The sequence below is a fragment of the Mytilus trossulus genome, chromosome 3, assembly GCF_036588685.1.
Source record: "Mytilus trossulus isolate FHL-02 chromosome 3, PNRI_Mtr1.1.1.hap1, whole genome shotgun sequence".
In the NCBI taxonomy this organism is placed as follows: Eukaryota; Metazoa; Mollusca; class Bivalvia; order Mytilida; family Mytilidae; genus Mytilus; species Mytilus trossulus.
Genome location: NC_086375.1, coordinates 67,162,791 through 67,184,104, shown reverse-complemented (window position 1 = coordinate 67,184,104; position 21,314 = coordinate 67,162,791). Strand labels below are relative to the sequence as shown.

The 21,314-nt window shown below is 31.1% G+C and overlaps 1 protein-coding gene across 3 annotated transcripts; it reads right to left on the bottom strand.

The window, feature by feature from the left end:
* Window positions 1-992: 992 nt before the first annotated feature.
* On the bottom strand, window positions 993-19,456 carry LOC134712191 (uncharacterized). Of its 3 annotated transcripts, XM_063573494.1 has the most exons (20): window positions 18,870-19,456; window positions 18,178-18,204; window positions 16,910-16,954; window positions 16,105-16,212; window positions 15,259-15,297; window positions 14,078-14,149; window positions 13,538-13,668; window positions 13,129-13,283; window positions 11,923-12,013; window positions 10,756-10,850; window positions 10,433-10,476; window positions 9,881-9,991; window positions 9,538-9,624; window positions 8,307-8,415; window positions 7,249-7,391; window positions 6,170-6,573; window positions 5,560-5,657; window positions 5,137-5,193; window positions 2,839-2,856; window positions 993-1,194 (listed from the first exon to the last, which is right to left on the bottom strand). In XM_063573494.1, exons 1-20 carry the CDS (start codon window positions 19,044-19,046, stop codon window positions 1,169-1,171), a joined length of 2,037 nt encoding a protein of 678 aa, XP_063429564.1. In that variant the 5' UTR covers window positions 19,047-19,456; the 3' UTR covers window positions 993-1,168. The 3 variants fall into 3 exon arrangements, with proteins under 3 accessions (XP_063429564.1, XP_063429565.1, XP_063429566.1); XM_063573495.1 differs by lacking the exon at window positions 2,839-2,856 and having other exon boundaries at window positions 18,870-19,454; XM_063573496.1 differs by lacking the exon at window positions 18,178-18,204 and having other exon boundaries at window positions 18,870-19,452.
* Window positions 19,457-21,314: the final 1,858 nt, after the last annotated feature.

Genomic DNA, 21,314 nt, shown 5'->3' with positions numbered 1-21,314 from the left:
ACATATTTTGATATGAGCGTCACTGATGAGTCTTGTGCAGACGAAACGCGCGTCTGGCCTACTAAGTTATAATTCTGGTACCTTTGATAACTATTAAAGAAACAATATTTTGTTCAACAAGTGATCAGTAAAACTAGAATTTTTGGACTTTATGGTCATATAAAGGTTACATATTTCATAACTGTCTAGTGCACGGTTATTGTCAGGAATTATCCAAAATAGAGAGCTGCTTCAAAGGCCGAATTTCGTTTATGCGTTAAGGCAGATGTCTCCATGAAGTTTCCAGTTGCTAAATGATTGATTCTTAACTTTGAATTGTTCATTAACCTTCATTTCATTTTTCAGGGGAGAAGTAGAACCAGATATAGAACCATATGTATGTTTCCAGTAAAGGGTGGGAGTTGGTAACCAGTAGCTTTCATTGCAACTTTCAATAAGCTAGTGCAGCCATGTAATCAATAAACTTACATTTTCTATCAAAATCTTTAGTATAAGTCATACGTCTAATAGTGATATTTGGATACCAAAACCCCACAGTTTTTTTTGATATGAAGTAACTAATGAAAAATGCATTGAACATCACAAAATCCAGCACCATTTAAACAAATAAACCGAGTGTAAATTTATGTTTTCCTGACATTTCGAGCACACTACTGGAAGTTGAGGCTACGAAATTGTCCGAATTATATCAAAAGTAAAGCATCTGCACTACCGACGGCAGTCCTTTTGCATGATTATTTAAAGGTATCAATTGCACCGATATGGTGATAATACAAACGTTAATTTCATTTGATTTCTCCCATAAGAGAACAGTTTGTCAGTCCAAACAACATTAGTATCTAGAAGCCCCAATCACGTATGCTTTAAATGGTCGTTTGGAAAGCAGACACATATCATGTTGAGGAGAATCCGAACTAAAATTTGCCCAAAATATCTTTACAAAACATGAGTTGCATTCCTTAGTTAAAGAGCAGTTACAAAGTCAATGTACATTTAAATTTACATATTTTATTGCTTTAGACTGTAACAGAATCAAGTTATTCATATAACACAAACAATCACTGTAAAATGTCTTAGCTAGTAGACATGTTTTATTTTCTAGTAGTCTAGCACCTTTTATACTGTTCACACTATCAATAAATGTTTTTTAAGTTGCATCCTGTACAATTTAACGAGCTGCCAAGAACTTTTGACCTGAAAATATAAAACAATGAAGCATATAAATTAAGACTACAGTAGTTAACGATGTAAAATTACGTTAACGTATTGAGATTTATGGATAACGTCATTTGATGAAATTTAAAAAAAAAGAGTTAGGAACTCTGCAATGAAATTAACAATAAATAAAGCATCAAGCGACGATCGACATCCACATATGTATAGCATTTAGTACTGGTACAATGATCTTGGACGATGAACAGAATGATGCAAGGGTGTGTCGTTGATGTCACAAAAGCCTGGATTTGAATACTGTTCAGGAAACCATAAATATTGCAACAAAAAGAGACTGCTGTAGCATTGTGCGGCTGAGTATTTAAAACGTTAACAGAGTAATCTGTGGCGAAAATAGTGAATTAATCTAATTCAATGTATTCAAAAAGTATTTACTGAAATAATTTTACATTTCCTTGAAGGCACAGCAGAGTTTAATTCAATACAAATACCTATACTGTGTTATTTTTGTAATTTTGATTTTAGCACTTTTGGAATGAAATGCTTTGGAAACAATTTAAAATGACTTGTTTCCTTCTTTGCCCTAGTGTTTCTTTGACTGTGTGTTGCCCTTTCTAAAATATCCAAGTAAAACTATTCTCAATCTAATTGAAAGATTATTTTCCCACAAATTGCTAACAAGCCGGTTATATGGACATATAATCTGTATTTTAATCAAATTGAGCGTTGCTATCCTTGCCCCAATACACTGTGTAATATTTAACTAAAAATAAAATAACAACAGTCTCTAAGACTAACACTCAAGTATTTAGCGAAAACCTAGATTCAGCATTGATGCTAAAAATTTAAGTAAACCATTTATTTGCGACCCCTTTCGTTTTGATTTTTTTTGTCGGAAATGGGCAAAGCCAATTTTCCAAAGATTGTCAATATTGATTAATTGTTAGTGGTTTTACGACACAATAAGACATATGGGCTATGCTATCCATTTTGAGTTTGAAATAAAGACACCTGTTGTTGAAGGTTGTTTAATGTCCTATTGTGTCTTTCAGTTATTTTGCCGTTCCGTTATTGTGTCGTTGTCGTATATAGCATGTTTCTTTTAAACGTATACATAGTACAATAGACCACTTTCGAGTTCATCCGTCACCGGAAAAAACTCGTCAATTATACGCGCCTTTATCATCGTCATTTGTGCGTTTAGGGGCGTCGTCACTTCCTTCCAATGTTGAGCGAGTGGTTGGAAAACTATAATTATATATTGTACGAATTATTCGGCAAATTGAATTCTCAAAATTGACAATCAACACTGCTGTCATTAGGGAAATGTCAGTAAGTACCTACAGAGCAACCATTATTTCTAGTTTATCCTGCACAAAGACGATCACTAAGACGCTTGATGAACGTAAATAGTGCAGGGATACAGGCGAGCCCCTCTATCTGGTAAATGACGTCATAAAGGCGTGTATAATTGACGAGTTTTTGCCGGTGACGGATGAACTCGAAAGTGGTCTATTGAATAACCGTCCCCTCTAAGTAATACACATAGCCACCAAGTGAAATGAATATATATACAATTTCCAGCACCATATAATTCTATATAAACTATCTACAGTTTTTTTTTGTTTATCAATTTCTAGTTCTACTATATTCCCGATATCTTACCTGCAATTCTCCTGGATTCTAAATATCCATCATAAAATGTATTTACAAATATTTAGCAATTTAAATCATTACAAGAATAAAGGTATCGGTCAATGTTTTAAAATTACTTTTGAAGTGTCTTTAATTTAAGAAAATTTGACATGCGCTTCCTGTTCTGCAAATCAAATGCAATTACGGTGTGATAAGGCTACTTTACTAGCTCCTTGAATTCGGACCTCCTAAACATGTGTTAATCTTTCAAATAACATCTGTTATATGTTCATAAGACATAAGTTTGTTAGATATCAGCATTTATGTATACTTCTGTTGCCTTTATATACAATTCAATTGTATCTGGCATATTTCATATCGGCTTCAAACTTGTTGCATTGAATGTAACACTCCAAATATCTGTCACAATAAGGACACATTGAGATCTTTTTGTGAATATGCAGGGCTTACACAATTATATTTAGATAAGATCTCAATGTACGTGAAATATCTTTAGGCTAAAAGCCTTGATATATTTCTGAAGTAAAATCACAAAAATACTGAACTCTGAGGAAAAAAATCAAAACGGAAAGTCCATATAATGGCAAAATCAAAAGCTCCAAAAACATCAAACGAATGAATAATATTTTCATTAACATTGAAACACGCTTAACACCATTTTGACCAATATTTTAAATTTGTAAAAATTGTAAGTTGAGGTAAAAAAAATCTATATCGATAAGAACAGCATGGTAGCTACACAAGTTACATTTCTGCTTTAAAATGTCCAGATAATCTCATAATAAAAACGAGTTTATTAAAAAAAACAATTATTATAATTTGTAAAGGCTTTATAAAAGTTATAAAAAGGTACCAGGATTATAATTTAGTACCTGACGCGCGTTGCGTCTACAAAAGACTCATCAGTGACGCAATATCAAAATATTTAATAAAGCCAAACAAGTAAAAGTTGAAGAGCATTTAGGAACCAAAATTCCAAAAAGTTGTGCTAAATACGATTACGGTAATCTATGCCTGGGATAAGAAAATCCTTAGTGTTTCGAAAAATTCAAAGTTTTGTTAGCAGGAAATTTAGAAAAATTACCACACTTTTGATATTTATGTCAACAACGGAGTGTTGACTTCTGGGCTGGTGTTACCCTCGGGGACGAAACGTCCACCAGCAGTGACATCGACCCAGCGGTGTAAAAGTTATAACCTTTTTGTTTGATATAAGTGATCAATCTTAGGCTTTTAATATAATATTAGGATATGTGGTTTACACAAAGGAGACAAAAATCATCCGTTCACCACAATGGATGGATGTAAGAGGATAAAAACAACTATAGATATCTGGACGGACTCAAGCGACAAGTAATACCCATGCAGTATAGTAAGATATAAGCTATAAAAGCGACACTGAATAAAGAGAAAACCAACATCTACACAATAACGGAAATAAATATGGCAGACTGCAACCAATGACTACTACTAAATCACAAACTTCTGACTTAAGGTTTCAAATATTGCAGGATAAAACATGTTGTGGGCGCCTAACCCTCACCAGAATTTGTACAACGATGTGACAGGTTAACTCAAATCAGTTAGAAAGAGCTAGACTCGTTAGATCGGTACTAAGCACAACAAAATTTTATCAATTTTCAGGACTTGCAGTTACTAAAAGCTAGTTCAAAGTCAATTATTTCTCTGACTTTAATATAAAACAATAAACAACAAGCAGATATACTAATAAGACGGTTTAAACAGTTTTAAGAAAAGTTACCTTGTGTAAAACCTTAACATTAGTATCGACAGCTATCTCTTAGCATGCATCCTCTTTTGTATTTATTTCCTTTATCGCCCTTTTCAAATGCTATAGTGGGTTTTTTTTTCTTTTTTTTTTTACCTTTTGCTTTTAATAAAAAAGTAATCTCCATTATTATACCAATTAGGTCAATAAACTGGAATGAATATCAATAATGTGTTCATTTCTAATAAATTTCCTGTATACAAAACTTTGAACTTTTTGAAAAACTAAGGATTTTCTTATCCCAGGCATAGATTACCTTAGACGTATTTGGCACAACTTTTTGAAATTTTGAATCCTAAATGCTCTTCAACTTTGTACTTGTTTGGCGTTATAAATATTTTTGATTTGAGTGTCACTGATGAGTCTTATGTAGACAGAACGCTGGTACTTTTGATAAATTTGGCTAATTTGAATGATGTAGAGTGTTTTGGAAATGAGGACTCTTTATTTCGGAATGAACAAAATGGCAATAAATGATTATAAATATTTCTTCACGTTCAAATGACATTAAATCTTACCTGTCATGGATTCTGGTTTAATGAAGTCGGCCATGGCAGTAGTAGCAAAGTTATTTCCTAAAGTTGAAAAAGATACATTATATACAAATATACAAATCAGTCGTATACACTTGTTTTCATATTTACCTTTACAATTGTTATGTATCTATCTAATAATAGATAATATTTCAAAACAGATTTTTTTTATCTAGTTGAAACTAAATTAATATTGAAACACGCACAATGCAAATAAAAAAACCATTTAAATATCCATTTAATCTAAGTATCATTAGTTTCTGAAAATGTAAAAATGTTTTTAAACAACGACATTATATACATGTGTATAGAATTTTAAAGAATATGAACTTATTGAGATTATGAAATCATTAATCATTTATCAAAAAAGACAATCATCGAAATACACAAGCAATAATAGGTACGTACGTCCAGAATTGTCTGTGTGGAACAAATGACTTGAAGATATTGGTTTCTCAAACTTTTTATCGCAGTCCATCATAGTCCGTAGTTCTATATTTGAAACACTGAAAAGAAAATTATCAATTATTTTTGTAATGCGGTATAGAATATCATAATGTTAAACACATTGACATTGTACATCTAGAAGTTTCTTTGCAAAATGCCAAACTTTCAATTAGGATATAATGTTTTATACCTCGATGCGTAATTTGTAGACGAATAACAGATATTCTTTCTACTTTCTACGATCTGATTGGGAATTCTTTCCTGCCTTCCATCATACCAGAAATTACACCCCTCAAATTGAAGTATTTGAGCGAATACAATCTCACATATAATGTTCATGGATGGCGCAGGTGACTGTTTTTAATGCTCCACTAAAAACCTTAGAAAAAAAAGACGCATCTGAATGCCTTGAGTAGCAACCATACATGTTTTAGCACTTCATCAACTGCTGTAAAATGAGTTACATTTGAGTGTTTTACCCATTTGGTAACCTCTCCGATTCAGTCATTAACAAATAAAAGAAGATAATATATTAGTCTGTCTATCTTAATTGGCATCACCAATGACTTACGTTCTTGCTTCAAGGGGTGTAAAATCTGACTTCATTACAGAGTTCCTCATAGCATGTTCAACTGGCAGACGACAGTGGTTATCACGTGCTCTTAGACTTTCATTAGTATTTACTGTATATGGATCATTTGCTTTCAAGTCTTGGGTGTTTTGGCTGACAAAGAAATGCAAGAAAGGTTTTCCTTCTTGTTTTTTCTCAGTCTTCCCAGCAGTTGGGATGTGACCATCATTTTTCTGGTCTCCTTGAAATTGAAGTTGAGATTCGGAGGCGAAGTCAAATGGCTGATAGCCAATAGTGAAATGTGTTTCTTTGCCTTCATTCAATCTTTGTTTGCATATATTTTCTTGTTGTCTGCGTCTACCAACAGCATGCTGTCCAGCCATCAGACTACCACTAAAGTTCGTCTGAAATGATAAAAATGGTCATCTTAACGTTTGGGAAAATGGGATTATATACGCCAGTGATATTTCTAGAATTGATAAAGTTATTTAAAAAGGCAAAATAAAAGTATGAAATAGAAGACCATAATCGACAAATTTCGTAAGGCCTTTGTATTTGAAAAGTTACAAGTTTTGTAAAAAGTTAACACAGCTGGTTTATTATGGCAAAATCAATGAATGGTAATAGACAATGATAAAACAGACGTGTTAAATACTGGACTGGCAATGCTAGGTTTCATATTTATAAACATTCTAAACCCACGTTATGAAATGTTAGCATAAGCTGCACAAGCCACAAGTATTATTTGATCACCAGTGGCAATTCATTCCTTATTTAGATATATTATTTTATGATCAGTGAATGTTGAAACGGATTGAATTTCTCTTTCTATAACTCACAGTTTATCCATGGCTTTGAGGGCACTTCATGATTTGTATAAAATGACTAGAGGACGGAAAGCTAGTTACTAGTTTTGCATCTAATATTTGATTTCTATTTTTATTTTCTAATATTGGCTGAAAATTTCTTTTACTTTTTTCTTACTTATCACCGACCTAAAGTTAGTTTAAGGAGTAGTTGCTCTTTCGGGAATTAATTCCTATGCTCTAAATTATAAGCCATTTGAGAATTGTATGTACCTTAGCTTCTGACGTTCTGTCCACAAGTCCAGGATAAGGTAAAGCATCATTAGGTGTTAAGTAGTCAAACACAACTCGTGGCTTTTTCATTGCTTCCATAGGTTTGTATCCCTTAGGTGGACCTTTATAATCTGCATGTGCCACTGAAGAATAATAAAAAAGGATTATAACGAAAATATTTTTTGTTCGTTTGCACAATGTGTTATTGTTTTCCATTTTCGTTCCAACAGATTTATATTTTCTAATTCGAATGTATTTGTGTGCACTTTTTGACATAAAAAAAGATGCTTGTTAATTGTTTCTTTGGTTATAACACTAACTTTATGGGGAACCCATTTCATCTCTAGAGAAATTAAGAAAACCTGTCAATGTCAGAAGGTGACTGGATATGCCAGGAACTAGACGAAATTAGACTACACTAAAAAAAAAATCTTTATTTTATTCGTATTTATTATACAAAGCTCATAAGATTGTCATAACTTTATAATGTATAAAATGACAATTACTGATAAGTGAAACACGAACTATTGTCAGCTCAGTAGTTGATGTACCCATTAATACATTTTGGACTATAAAGAAACTTCCTCAGGCAAAAATTGCCTTACATGATTTGGCTATCATTTCATGTATTTTTTTTTATAATAAAGCTCTTATGTTTTTTCGGCGTTAACCGTTCCTGATAAAGGCAAATCCAGACAGGCGCTTCGAACGCATTAAATTCAAAACGTCTTGTTTTCATTTTCTATAACAGCCTTGCACTTAAAATGTACCTTTATTGTAATGTTTCAGTATGTATATCTAAAACAAAAGATACGTAGTATGTATTGATTAAAACTGTTAATTCCCAGGGCAATGTTCTGAATCTATGTCTTCCAACAGATCTTTTGAAAAAAACTGCACTGATTAGAACAATTCAATTAACAACACAGTACAAAGACACAGGAGGCCTTAGGAAATCTCCAGTCCTTAGGAATGTCATTGTTTAGTTGACAAATAGGTAGGTCAAAAGCAAGAATGACATGATTCTTGTCTCAAGTTTAACTTTTAATGTAACTCACAAGAGATCTGTCTGTCAAATGTATGACGATTTGGATCAAAGCTCATTATAACGTTGTCTGTGTCACGTTTTTCTAAGTTCATTTCCATTGCTGTCTGTCCTTTAGAGTTCTGAAGAAGAAAACACACATTTTGAATAATTTTATGAAATTTCTAGTTGTAAACAAATTGGTATATAAGTTTAAAACGTTGATGTCGCGTTAAAATTATGATAAAAAATGGTACAGGAACTGGTTTCCTTTTCAGAACTCAGATTTATCCCTTTCTTTTTAAGGGTTCGTTTTTATTTGCTTTAGTTTCTGAATTGTATTCAAAAGACGTTTTTATGCGGTCTGTATTTTTATTTTTATTTTGATTAGAGTCTTGTCTTTCTTGAGTAATGAAATTAGAAAAAGAAAAAACAAAGTTCACATGAGGAAGTATAGGGGATGCTATAAGTGGCCAAACATACTTTGTGAGAATTGTTTTTCTATGTAGTTTTTTGTGTAGTGTTTTGTGTTTATATGTAAGATTAATTACCTTATGAAATGGTGATGACAGCATTAATTTTTAAAAAGAGGTAAAGTATCGTTGTAACACACTCACAACTGGTGCGTGAGTTTATCTTTATATTACATCTTTGAGTCTTTTGTTGACGAAACATGTGTCTGGCGTGCACAATTTTAATCGTGGTATTTATATCATTTTAAAGAAAACACTCATTAGTTGGAAAACTGGATCAAACTCATACATGCAACTACAGAGAGACTGTCAGAAAAATATTTAATAGAGCTCGTTTAGGGGAACGAAAGCTTACTTATAAGGCCGCAATGTCATCGTCAGCCTAGTAGTCAGCATTTTTGTGTTGACAAGAAATATCATTTATGCTTTTAACAAATCAGGAATATGACAGTTGTGATCCATTCGTTTGATGTGTTTGAGCTTTTGATTTTGCTGTTTGATTACGGACTTTCCGTTTTGAATTTTCCTCGGAGTTCGGTATTTATGTTATTTGTGATATTTCTTTCCTATGTGTTCATTTTGTGTAAATTTACTGTTTATGAAATGTGGAATTATTTGCAACAACAAAATATTCATTCTCCAAGGAATAGATAGGCTTAGAAGTACCTTGCGCAACAATTTTCAAATGCGTCTGGCGTACCCACCACAAATGTCCTTAAAAGTCCAAACAAGCAAGTGTTAATCTTTACTCGGGAAGTTATATTTGTTTATTCTATTGATAATTATAATTACCTTCCATGGCATAGCAGGAGTGTAACTAAAATCTGTTTTGTTTGATGTAGTAGGTTCTCTTAAGTACGAAGGATCATTGTGGAATAACTGAAAATAAATAGGATACTACGCTTATTTTGAAAATACTCTCTTTTGAAATTTCCACTATTATTTACTAATCAAGCAATAAATGAAATTTTCAATTAAACAAGAAAGCATCAATAGTATGATTCATAAATAACAATTGCCAATAGTTTTTTTTCAATACCAAACAAGTATCATAACTCGGTTAATAAGTAACAATAACATATTCGAAAGTTCATCTAATTTAAAACAAATGCATCATATCTAAAAACAAACTTACGCTGCCAGCATCAGCTGTTATCATTTTACTGGGAGGACCACGTGTTGTCATAGATCTGGATATGAAGTCCTTGTTGTATATAGAATGTGATGTATCAGGATCGGTTCCAAACTAACAAAACAAAAGCCAATTTTAAACATTAGTATATTATCAATGCTATATAAAGTATGTTAACCTATCATTAGTTACAATTACTAAAAGTGTAAATGAACTGTACAGTTAATCTTAATTTCAAGACAAAAGGCAATCATTATCCTGATTACGAAGAAACCTGACGGTTTTTGGTGTGGTGGTTTGCAGATTATTTTGTACTTATAAAAATGTTTTTGGAATGCTTCATGGGTATGTTTTTACTATCTTAAACCTGTTTATCCGAGGATTGTAAAAGTGTTTCCATATTTCTTATCTGATTGACAAAGTGTTACCAAAATGAAATAAAGAGAAGATACTCATTTTTGTCTGCATAAACAAGTAAAATATATTTGTCAAAATTTGAATTGTTTGATGGTTTTGGCTATCCATAGTTTTGGTTTTGAGAATTGTACTACTTACGTGGAAGTGGGCTGATGTTTGGTATATTTTGCCGTCTCCCGCATCTGTAAATAGATATAGAATTAATAGAAATGTTCACTTACAGAACACACTTTCGTTAAAAGTATATTTTTATTCTAAAAAATGTATGTTTTAAAGCAATGAAATAGTTTCTGAAAAAACAGAAACCCTGGTGCTCTATACAAAATTTAACAATAAATGGAAAAGGACAGATATTACTTCATAAATGGACAAAACTTACAGAGAATTACGAATAAGACTGTCTGTCCTTTTAGAATAAGATAAAGTGATATACGTGTATTCATAAGTATTTGAACACAAACCTTTGAAAACATTAGGAACAATAACTTGTCTGGCATATTCTGCTAACTGATTACTGTCCTCCTCTGTCTCATTCTTTTCTGAATCCTCCTTAATTCTGATGTGTATAAAAGTTAAAGAAGCTAATGAAATGTTAGAAATAACACATTATAGGCTAGTAATATGAAAAAAAAATCCTTTACTTTTTGAAACATTTTTTTTAATATTGCACCAATCGTTTACTTTTAATGTATTCATCAAATCGAAACATATGGAAGGTCAAATAAAAAAAAAGTTGAAAAACAATTCCAAGGGGTAGAAAGTAAAATGTCAGCAAGAACAGCATTATTATTTTTTCAAAAGTCACATAATGCCCTTTGAAATCATCTTTTAAAAAAATCCAATTCTAAACTGCGTAGATTTCTTTCTTGTCTTTTTGACAGCTGCGTTAAGGAAGTCCATTTCATTAATTCTACATTTATGTTGTTGATTTGTGCTAAGAGTTCATTGCGCTAGATTAAAAAAATATACTCATATGACCTTAATAAAAAAAACAGAAATGAATCATTAATACACATAAGAAATAAATTCAAATATGAAAACTCCTTTCCTAGTAGGACTTAGTATTATTGAAGTTTTTTTTATTTCATTATTCTATATTTCATATACCAGTTGTCTTTTGGGGAGAGAGTTCTTTCATTTTGTTAAATTAAATATCATTCCTGTTTGTATAATCAGTTTTAAACATGACACAAAACTAAAAGTTATAATACAAATCATTACCATTGGTAAACTTAAGTAAAAACTCATTCGAAAGATTTTGCCAATTGACGCTCAAATAATATATATGTTGGATAGAACATCTTAGTATTTTGAAAAAAAATCAAAGTTTTTAGACAGTTAATTCGAAATTTTCATTATATCTATGATAATTCCTAATGACCATTCAAATATTTTAATAGAGATATCCGACAGGAAAATGTTATGTCTTATCTTTAAAAAAAAAAAAGAAAAAAAAGGAAAAGCATTAATTGTATTCATAAACTAATTTTACCAGTTTATTGCATAGTGGGCTGTTAGTTGTTCGTATAATAGTTCTAGTTCATGTCAATTTCCTCTAAAAAAAATCATGTGTAATTATAATAATTATATAATGCGTTCTTGTCTTTTGTATAATTTTTTTTACTCACTCTGAAAGTTTTGCTTTTCGAATTGCTGCTTCTCCGGGTGGAAGAGTTCTTGGTCCGTAATCGTCATTAACAGTTGATTTCATTTTGCCAACTTAAAAAGAAGAGAAAGAAACCAAATACAGATATCTTTCAAAACAATTTATTATATCTTATAAAAATGAGTATATCTATTTGATTTTTTCTAACAAACGAACATACATCTAGATATGATTACTTTTTATTACTTTCTCCAACATCAAAAATCCCCATAACGAGTGTAATATTTGTATTTCTTTCTGTTTGTATTTTTTGCTGAGTAGTCCTTCCCTTTAATTGCTTTATGTTTTGAAATGAACTATTTCTTGTTCATATTCTTGACCGGTTTCGTCAATGTTTAAAAAAATAGAATAAAACAATAAAAGTCACTGGCTATCTCATTATCTTTTTTAATAAAACTGAATTGGTTACACAACCATAACAATTGTATGATGTAATTGCTTTATTTCTAGTATTTGGTCATTACTGATAGCCTATTTCATTATATTTAATTGTGTATAACTTTGCTCAGCAGTTTAGCATTCTTGCACAATTTCCTTGGGTTTCTATATGTATATTTCAAATATCATTAACAGCAATTGTTCTTTTAAAAATATCATTTACTTTTATTGGCAATATCCCCCATCATAAGAGTTATTCATATGTTCGAGTTGTCCCACTTAATCGATTGATTTGGTACGTAGTAACTTGCCATGATCCTCTATTCAGATCATGAGTTGTAAATTAAAGGTAAGTATAATTTCAGGATTGTACTTATTTGAGTGTTTAATTGTTGGTTTGTCTACGATTTAAAACATTTCTGTCTTTTGTGTCTATAATATTTCAAAGAAAACTATATGTTATTTATCAAATATCATAAAATTACTGTGTATTGCTATCTATCCAACCAGACTATGGTAATTATAAAAACTTAAGTTATCATACTATTTATCTATTCAATATATGTTCTTTTATCTGCTGCTTCACAAGCAGTTTTAACAACCCTTGGTCATCATAATTTTATAAATTTTTCGGTGATTAATCTTCATCATCATAATCACCAACCATTATCGATACAGTGATGCATCTATATCATCATCATGAAACGTTGTCTTAATATGATATTAACGCGTTTTTTATAATGTAACATAATGCTCTCCTGGTCATGCACGAGTTTTATTAATGGTTTACCAATATTGTCATAATCCCCTGTTCTGAATACATGTGATTCTTTCTCCATCAGTTTCATGTTTGTGATAACAGAGTTTTTGCCATCATTTAATCCTTCCATTTTACTTGTAGGTTCATCACCAACACCATAAGCTCTTTGAAATTCGCTAAATACTCTGCACAAATATATAAACATAATTTATTGCTGACATTTGTTTCGGAAGTATTTGGAGAATATCTTTTCTTTTATTGGATGCACAAGGTTAGTTTAATCTTGTTAAAGCTTGCACTTTTCTCAATGATTTGTTCATGCTTTCATTTGGAGTGGATCTTACATATTACACCATTTATGTTTCCTTTAGATAATAAAGATAATTTTCACAATGTCATAAACTTTAACTTTGGTTAAATTTTACTATTTTTAACTTACTGTGGCTCGTCACTTCCAAATGCTATACTAGTTCCTCGTTGAGGGTGAACATGATGGGCAGAAAGTGGTAGTTTCATAATGGAAGTATTTAGTCTAGGATGGTTTGGTGGCAAAGAATTAGTCCTGAAAAACTGAAATTTAAGAAAAAGACTCATTGAATATCTCTCAATTTAACTTTGTAAATAAATAATTTGATTTTTGTTCTCCAATTTCATGTCGGTGAAAATATTTGTTTTATATCGAAATTGCATCAGTTTGATTTTTTTGATTTCGATTGATTTTAGATTCTATTTTTTACTTCATTTATTGTTTTTTCATTCAATTTATACATATTGCAAATAAACTGTGAAAGCGATATTATCGGAGTATAATTCATACAATTCTTGATTATTATACTTGACAAATATTTTGAAATTAAGTTAATTGGCCAATGATATGAAATTGCACGAATCTATAAAGGAATAGAGCACAATATCTGATTAATTTTGACCTCAGTGACTATGACATTTAAAGTGCTTCTTATTCTTTGACAACACCTACCTCTGGGATATAAGCATTTGAGTACTCAGAAGTTCCAATCTTTCTAGAGGTCATATATCTTGGAGCCATATCCTGAAATTAAAAAAAATAATAGATATAGTTCAAATGATAACAATTGTATGTTAAAAGTTCAGATATCTTACTGAAGAAACTTCTATTGTTATTGTAGAAGCAGGAACTACTATGTGACATCAATTATTAAACACACAGCCTAAAGGTGTGTCTTTTAAGATATCTGAAGTATATACTGTTGTGTGATAAATAAGACTTGATAATTACACTTAGTGCCAGAAGGTCATAGACATATTGATAACATGTAAATTAAAAAGATGGCGTTCAAATTAGAATATTGTATGTCATTTCGTTAAAGTACTCTTTTTCTGAAACGATTTAAAAGGTTATATGTTTAAGAAAGATAAAGCATGGCAATAATAAAATCGGTAATTATTGACGTGCTTCTTACAGTGGTTGAGAAAAAAATTATATATCCATTCCTTTCCACTTTTTCATGGAAAGACCTTTTGGCTTTGAACTCATTAATTTTAATTTTTCTCTTCTCTCGCCACTTTTTTTTGGGGGGCATTTTTTATTTTTTTGGTTTCGCAACATATCCTTTAGATATTTGGTATTTGATATTGAACGATTATTATGTATTATTATCTAACTCTGTTTGACCGAAAACTTTGCTATGTAACAGTTTTTCCCGGAACACTTAACGGTATCACTACACCTTTCGCAATTACTAGTTATATTCTCAGGATGTTCTGTTAATTTTTGACAGAAGTGATACGAGTGCTATTTCCCTTTCTGTATTTGACATAAGGGGTACTATAATTATAACTGAGGAACTATAAGTTTTAGAAACCTACTGTACTTTTATTTGAGGTCATTGGTACACCTAAAGGAATTTGAGGTCAAGGTCATATTTTATATAAAGATAACAATATCCATTGTGGATAAATCTACAGTGTTTGTAAATATTTTTCAAAATAAAAATAATCCTGAGTCCAAAGAGTCCTTCTAGTGTTATCCAAAATTTTAAAACACGACTTTTCTTTTTATGTGTTCCTTGAACGCTTTGGGGTCTTTCACTTCAAGTTAACGTTAATATCAAAAAATAATTAAAAAAATAAAAATGGAATGCTACCACTGTATAGACCAAAACGGATTTACATACTTACAGGCCAATTTATTATCTTGCTATCCAATATCATCTCAGGCTGAAAAAAAATCATTATTTATTAGTAATAAGACAAAACATATTTCCGCGTTTTTGGATTTTTTTTAAGACTTGGATAATCGATGTATGGACCTTTTATTTTCCTATTGGTATCCCCAGTTGATTGTTTTCAGTTCCTTAACCAATCCTCATTTTCAATTTCTAGATTTAAGTCAAGATATCAGACAATCTTTACCGGTTTGAAGGCCTCAATGTGTTTTTGAGATGAAGAACAGCAATAAAAGCGCTGTCCCTTTGCTTTTTGTGTGTTTTGTTGCACTGCATGAATGAATTTGTGTCATGAATGGATATCCCATATCCTTTGTTTTTCTATTTTAATGTATCTGTCGTTGAACATCATGTAACTAAAATTGGATTAATCTAGAGAGGACATGACTAATCTAGCGTAACGTAAAGTAACAAAGTAGTTAAAAGGGATGATGCTAACATCCTTTTGTTATTCGTGAGAAGATTGCGATTAATGTCCGCTTCAAAACAAATATGAATAAAGAATGAAGTGTACAGCTGGTTCTCATGATATTGTCGGTTGAAAAAAACAGAAAATCAAGTGTCTTTAGATATGTCCGTGAAAGAGGTATACAACACGGCAACCCTATTAAAGCTCTAACCATAGTATGAACAACTACAAACCTCAAACTCATGGCTTTTATAATAAGCATAATGTATGATGGTCATTCATTCTTGCTGTCTACATGATGTATTTTGGAATTTAACTTGATGCGGAACAAACAAACATTTTGATTGCAAAGGAAGAAAATCCAGAAATTAAACACGTTTTTATACTAACCTTACTTGGTGGTTTAGTCAGGAAATCAGCTTTAGTCGTACTGTCTCTGTATGTCGCCATAGGAACATTTTTACCACTGTCGTTTCCAATTTCAAAATGGTGAGAAAGCTAAAATTATTAAAATTCAAATATTATAAAATTTAGAATGGAAACGGGAAATGTGGTAAAGAGACAACAACCTGACCAAAGTATATATAAAGCAGAAAACAGCCTAAGGTCACCAATGGGTTTTTAAACCAACTAGAAAATTCCGCCCCTGGAGGCTAACAATATTTGGGACAGGCGCAAAACTGCGGAGGGGTTTAACAAATTTTGTGAGACATCAACCCTTCCTTAAACCTCTAGCCAATGAAAAAATATTTACAATATTGTAACAAAACGCAGTTTAAATGAAGTCGGAGTACGATGTCAGAATTGGTAGCAATAATTATTATATACGTAGCAAAATGTCAATGATACATAAATCAACAAAGAACTACAAGCAGTTACTGACATGCCAACTCCAGCTTCATGTTTGATTTCCAGCAATTTTACACTTTTATTAATTTTCAAAGTAGTTGTAATGATATGATTACAAAAAAAGTTACAAGATAAATAAGAAATACTAATAAAGAAAAAAGTTCTTAGAACTGATACTAAAGTTATTGTTTGAGGAGTGATTCGTGTCACATTCACTAGATCAGGTTTTTTGTTTTTTTTTACCGTTGGTGATTCACGGCCGGTATATACTGTGACGAGTCATGGTAATTTTGTCCATTTTACATGAAAGTTATATATATATCACAGCCATTAGAAATTAACATACCTGTTCTTTTGTCTCTGGGAAAAAACTGGGGTCCAAAGACTGTCCCTGAAAAAAAACCCATACATTACAGAGTTTACTTCAAAATAGTGTAACATGTGTCTTAGATATAGGAAGATGTGGTGTGAGTGCCAATGAGACAACTCTCCATCCAAATAACAATTTAAAAAAAAAAGTAAACCATTAAAGCCGTTAATGTACAGCCTTCAACACGGAGCCTTGGCTCACACCGAACAAGAAGCTATAAAGGACCCCAAAATTACTAGTGTAGAATCATTCAAACGGGAAAACCAGCGGTCTTATCTATATATATAAAAAAAACTAGAAACGAGAAACACGTCTTGCATGCAAAGCTTGCTCCTGTTTTAATATTTTGTTTGGACCTTACCTTTTGTTGTTTGGTTTCTGTAATTCAAGGAGAAAGGATAGTATACATGTTATATATAAAGGAAATGTAGGTACGCTTCAATAAGAAAGCAAAACATCGAAATAAAAAAGGTTATATGCGAGTCAATGTAAAGTTTTTAACAAAAGACACATGTCTTTACAATATGTGATGCTTTAAATCGGTCTGCTGAACTATTCCAATAAATGCTTTTAATTCCAAAAACATACTACTTTATTTTTACTAGCATATATTAACCTTAAAATAAGGGGACACCACAACTTAAAACATAGTGCCGCTGCTTTATGTGTCTTTATTTAATTAAATATTTCACATCGGGTGACAAAATGTATACATAAATTTCTATTGTTTATGGCTTTGTGTTGAATAGATATTCTTATGTTATAAAAACCCTATATAACCTTCTTCATATTAGTACTTTTAATTTGGGATATTTTTAAATCTCCTTGAATAGAATACAATCAGTTCTGTCATGGACACCTGATCAGAGATACCATTTAATTAAACAAGTTTATTAACGTTTGACAAAAGATATGATCTAAAATTATGTAATACCAGCCTGTATATGAAAATACAATTCAATCCAATTCCTTATTAACCAAATACGAGATAAGAACAAATGTGACATAAGATACCATAATGAATGTATCAAATAAAAAATAATTAATCACAAATGAATTTCAATGAAAGAGTGAGAAAAAAAAAATGAAAATTCCAATGTCAATCACTTTTTCCAAACTGTGTAACCATAAACAGACAAAATGTGCAATCGACTATGCATACGTAAGTGCACTTTCACCGTTGCAACATGAAGCTAACATTTCAAAACCAGAAAACTCCTCAATGAACTTAAAATGTATTTTACCCTGGCATTCAAATCTGTTCGTTTCCACTGAAATATATATAAATTGGTGATGACAGTGTTCAGAATTTAAGATTCAGTTCCCAAATTTAAGAAAAATGAAATTAAGGAGTATGTTAATATAGATATAGAATAAAATATGTATTACACGTCTTGCATCCAAATCAGCCCTTACATCTTATTTGGGATAAGTGCCGATTTTGAAAGATCAAATAGTCATTCTTGTCCACATATTGTCCAAAAACATATGGATTCAAAATTTATTCGGTATGGTAAGCTATAATAGGGCCATTTGATACACACTCTTGGTCTACCGTTTTTAAGTTAGGCTATGCTGTTGATTGTTTTTATTGGACATGAAATTGTAGATAACCCCCTAATTGATATTCCTCAATCTTTTTGTCAATGCTTAGTTTAACAAATTACTAATTGTTATCTATAGTAAGGCTTTTATCCCCTCTGGGTCATGTATACTATATATTGCTTTGGGGGGGGGGGGGGTCAATACTTTGACAACCAAGCTTTCCACGATGATAAAAATGATTTGAACTTGTCAACATGAACATAAGCAACTATATTTGTTAAATATAAAACTTGAGTAATTTGACGATTCAATATATATAAACAATGTCAGATTTATCTATTCCAACAAAATATCCATATCAATAATGAATGCACATAAATTATAAACTTACAGGAAAATCTGTTTCATAACTGGTGCCGAATACACTTTTAGACAGTCCCTTTGGAGTAAAATTATATTCTCCCTCCTTCAAAACACAACTTTTAGATAAATTTCGTCTGATTTCTTCCACTCGTAAATTCCTGTCTGGACCATATAAGCGATTTCTCCTGGCATCTATGGATTCCATTTTGGTATTTTGCGAATTCTTTACTATCCCAAATGTAGATTACAATATCCTAATCTGACAACATCATCGGTAATGTTAGTTTATTTTTCTTTACTTTATTGGGATTATATTTTCACCTGTTACATACTTAATAATTTAATAACAAAGACATAATGATCCAATTTCGAATTAATACTATTGTCTTTGGTCGCCAAGGAGATGACCCGCTAATCCACCCGAATAATGCAATTAATACGATACTTTTGATTGAATTAAGTAGACGTGTGATCCCTTCGGTTTCTTTATGCTCTAACGGTGCACTTCATAAATTAAGAAAATATTTCATTAAGTCTGTTAACATTTAGTTGCTGATTTTTAATTTTGTATATTAGTATAAAATTTAAAAGTCCGATACGGCTCCACCAGACAAAGTCAATAGTTTATACAAAGCAAATTTGATAACATTTGGGATATTTTACAATTGAGTACAAAAACATATGATATTTGATAATAAGGTTAAATTATTTAACCCTTTACTTTATTAGCATGTTTATCATACTCATACAGTGAGAAAAACGTTAATTCAATGGCTAATCTGGTCTGTGCTTCATCTACGTTTAAAGCTGCCAAAACTACAATGAATTAAGATTAAAGTTAAATTCCATTTTAGAAATAATTCTCAAACAAAATATGATCGTTGAAATATAGTTAATGCGGTTTAGATTAATGAAATGTATTTTAATGTATTCGTCTGTTTATGAGAGAATATATTTGCGAACAATTGTTTTACAAAATTACATTTTGAAATGTCTGTCATATCATTGAGTTGTCATTATAAATTTTTGAACTGTTACGTAATTGTATTTTTCTTCACATAATATATACCTTATATGGCTTATTTATGATTGGCATACATTCATATTAGATAACGGTAAAGTTTTAAGCTCAGAGGAGGTAATTATAACACTAGATATGTTATATCATTCTATACGTTGTTGATGGTACAATGCACTTCACAAATATGGTTATTACATGCTCTGATATATTGTGCATTGTCATTCTATACAATGGTCGATGACATTCAAATATAAGTTTGAGTACTAATAAATATAGATTGTTTTCATTCCTTTCCCAGTATCAACCAAAGACTCCAATATATTTTCAATAACTTGGGCCCGATGATACGGCCATGCAGAATCTGACATGGTACACTGTTCTATGATTATATATAGCACCGTAACGTTGCATGAGCATTTCCTGAAGTGGATTGAGATTATAATTATGAGAATTATTTGATGAATCACATGCAAAGTGATTTGCAGGTTTTTTTTAGTATATGTAGTCTCAAAGTTGTGACTGAAGATGAATAAGAATTGAAACAACAAAAATTAAAAAAAAAAGAAATAAGAATTAACTCTTCAAAAGAAGTCTAGTAATAATGTATAACGTTTGTGTTATATGAGATAAGATTTAAACAAAAATGTTGATATAATTAACTGCTCAAGACCAAACACTAACACATTTGTCATTTTTAAATAATAAAATATGTACAGTTTAAACTAAAACTAACACCAAGTGAAGTAGGCAAAATTTTTCTTCCACAATTGAGAAATGTCTATTCCACTACGCGAATCTTGATGTTACTGTAGGTTATTAGTTGAGGATCCTGGATTTATTTGTACCTTTCTTTACATCTTAATTCACACTTTTATTTACATTTTTATGGTTAAAATATCCTTAAACTCTATCAAAGGTGACATTTGAACAAATAATCGCCAAGTACTTGTACTTTAAAAGTGAGATCAGAAAAGGTAAACGGGTCTTGATAACTTGGACAATTTGAATAACCAGCGACATATATATACATCATCAAATATTACCATGTGAGTAAACCATCAAACGTTTCGGCACTCCAAAAATACATTTATAGTGAGGTATTGCCTTGTGTTGCCTGTTTGAAACTAATAAAGTATGAGAACCAGGCGTAATTGACTTTGAGCACGGTAAACTTATCATGACGAAAAGCAGTCAATTGAAAGAACAAACAATAGGTTTTTCTATAAAACAATATTTCACGTGAATTTTGTTTTTTATTTAATGCTTTATAATATGCTTTCTGAGGCTTTTGTTACTTGACTTTAGTTTCATTGATATTTCTCCCATATTTGTTATGTTCATATTTAGTATTGAATATTTTTTTTCTTCACTTTAGTCTTATCCGAACTTTTTATTCCTCCAGACCGTCGTTTAATACTATAAACACGTTATGGTACTGTGTAACGTCGAGAT

Bases quoted from the DNA above. Each gene is read 5' to 3' on its own strand.
- LOC134712191 (XM_063573494.1), bottom strand. From the start codon at position 19,046: ATGGAATCCATAGATGCCAGGAGAAATCGCTTATATGGTCCAGACAGG. The intron at 16,955-18,177 runs GTAAAATACATT...GTTTTTTTTCAG, and splicing joins GAACAGATTTGAATGCCAGG to GGACAGTCTTTGGACCCCAG. The intron at 10,851-11,922 runs GTGAGTAAAAAA...TATACACATCAG, and splicing joins CGAAAAGCAAAACTTTCAGA to AATTAAGGAGGATTCAGAAA.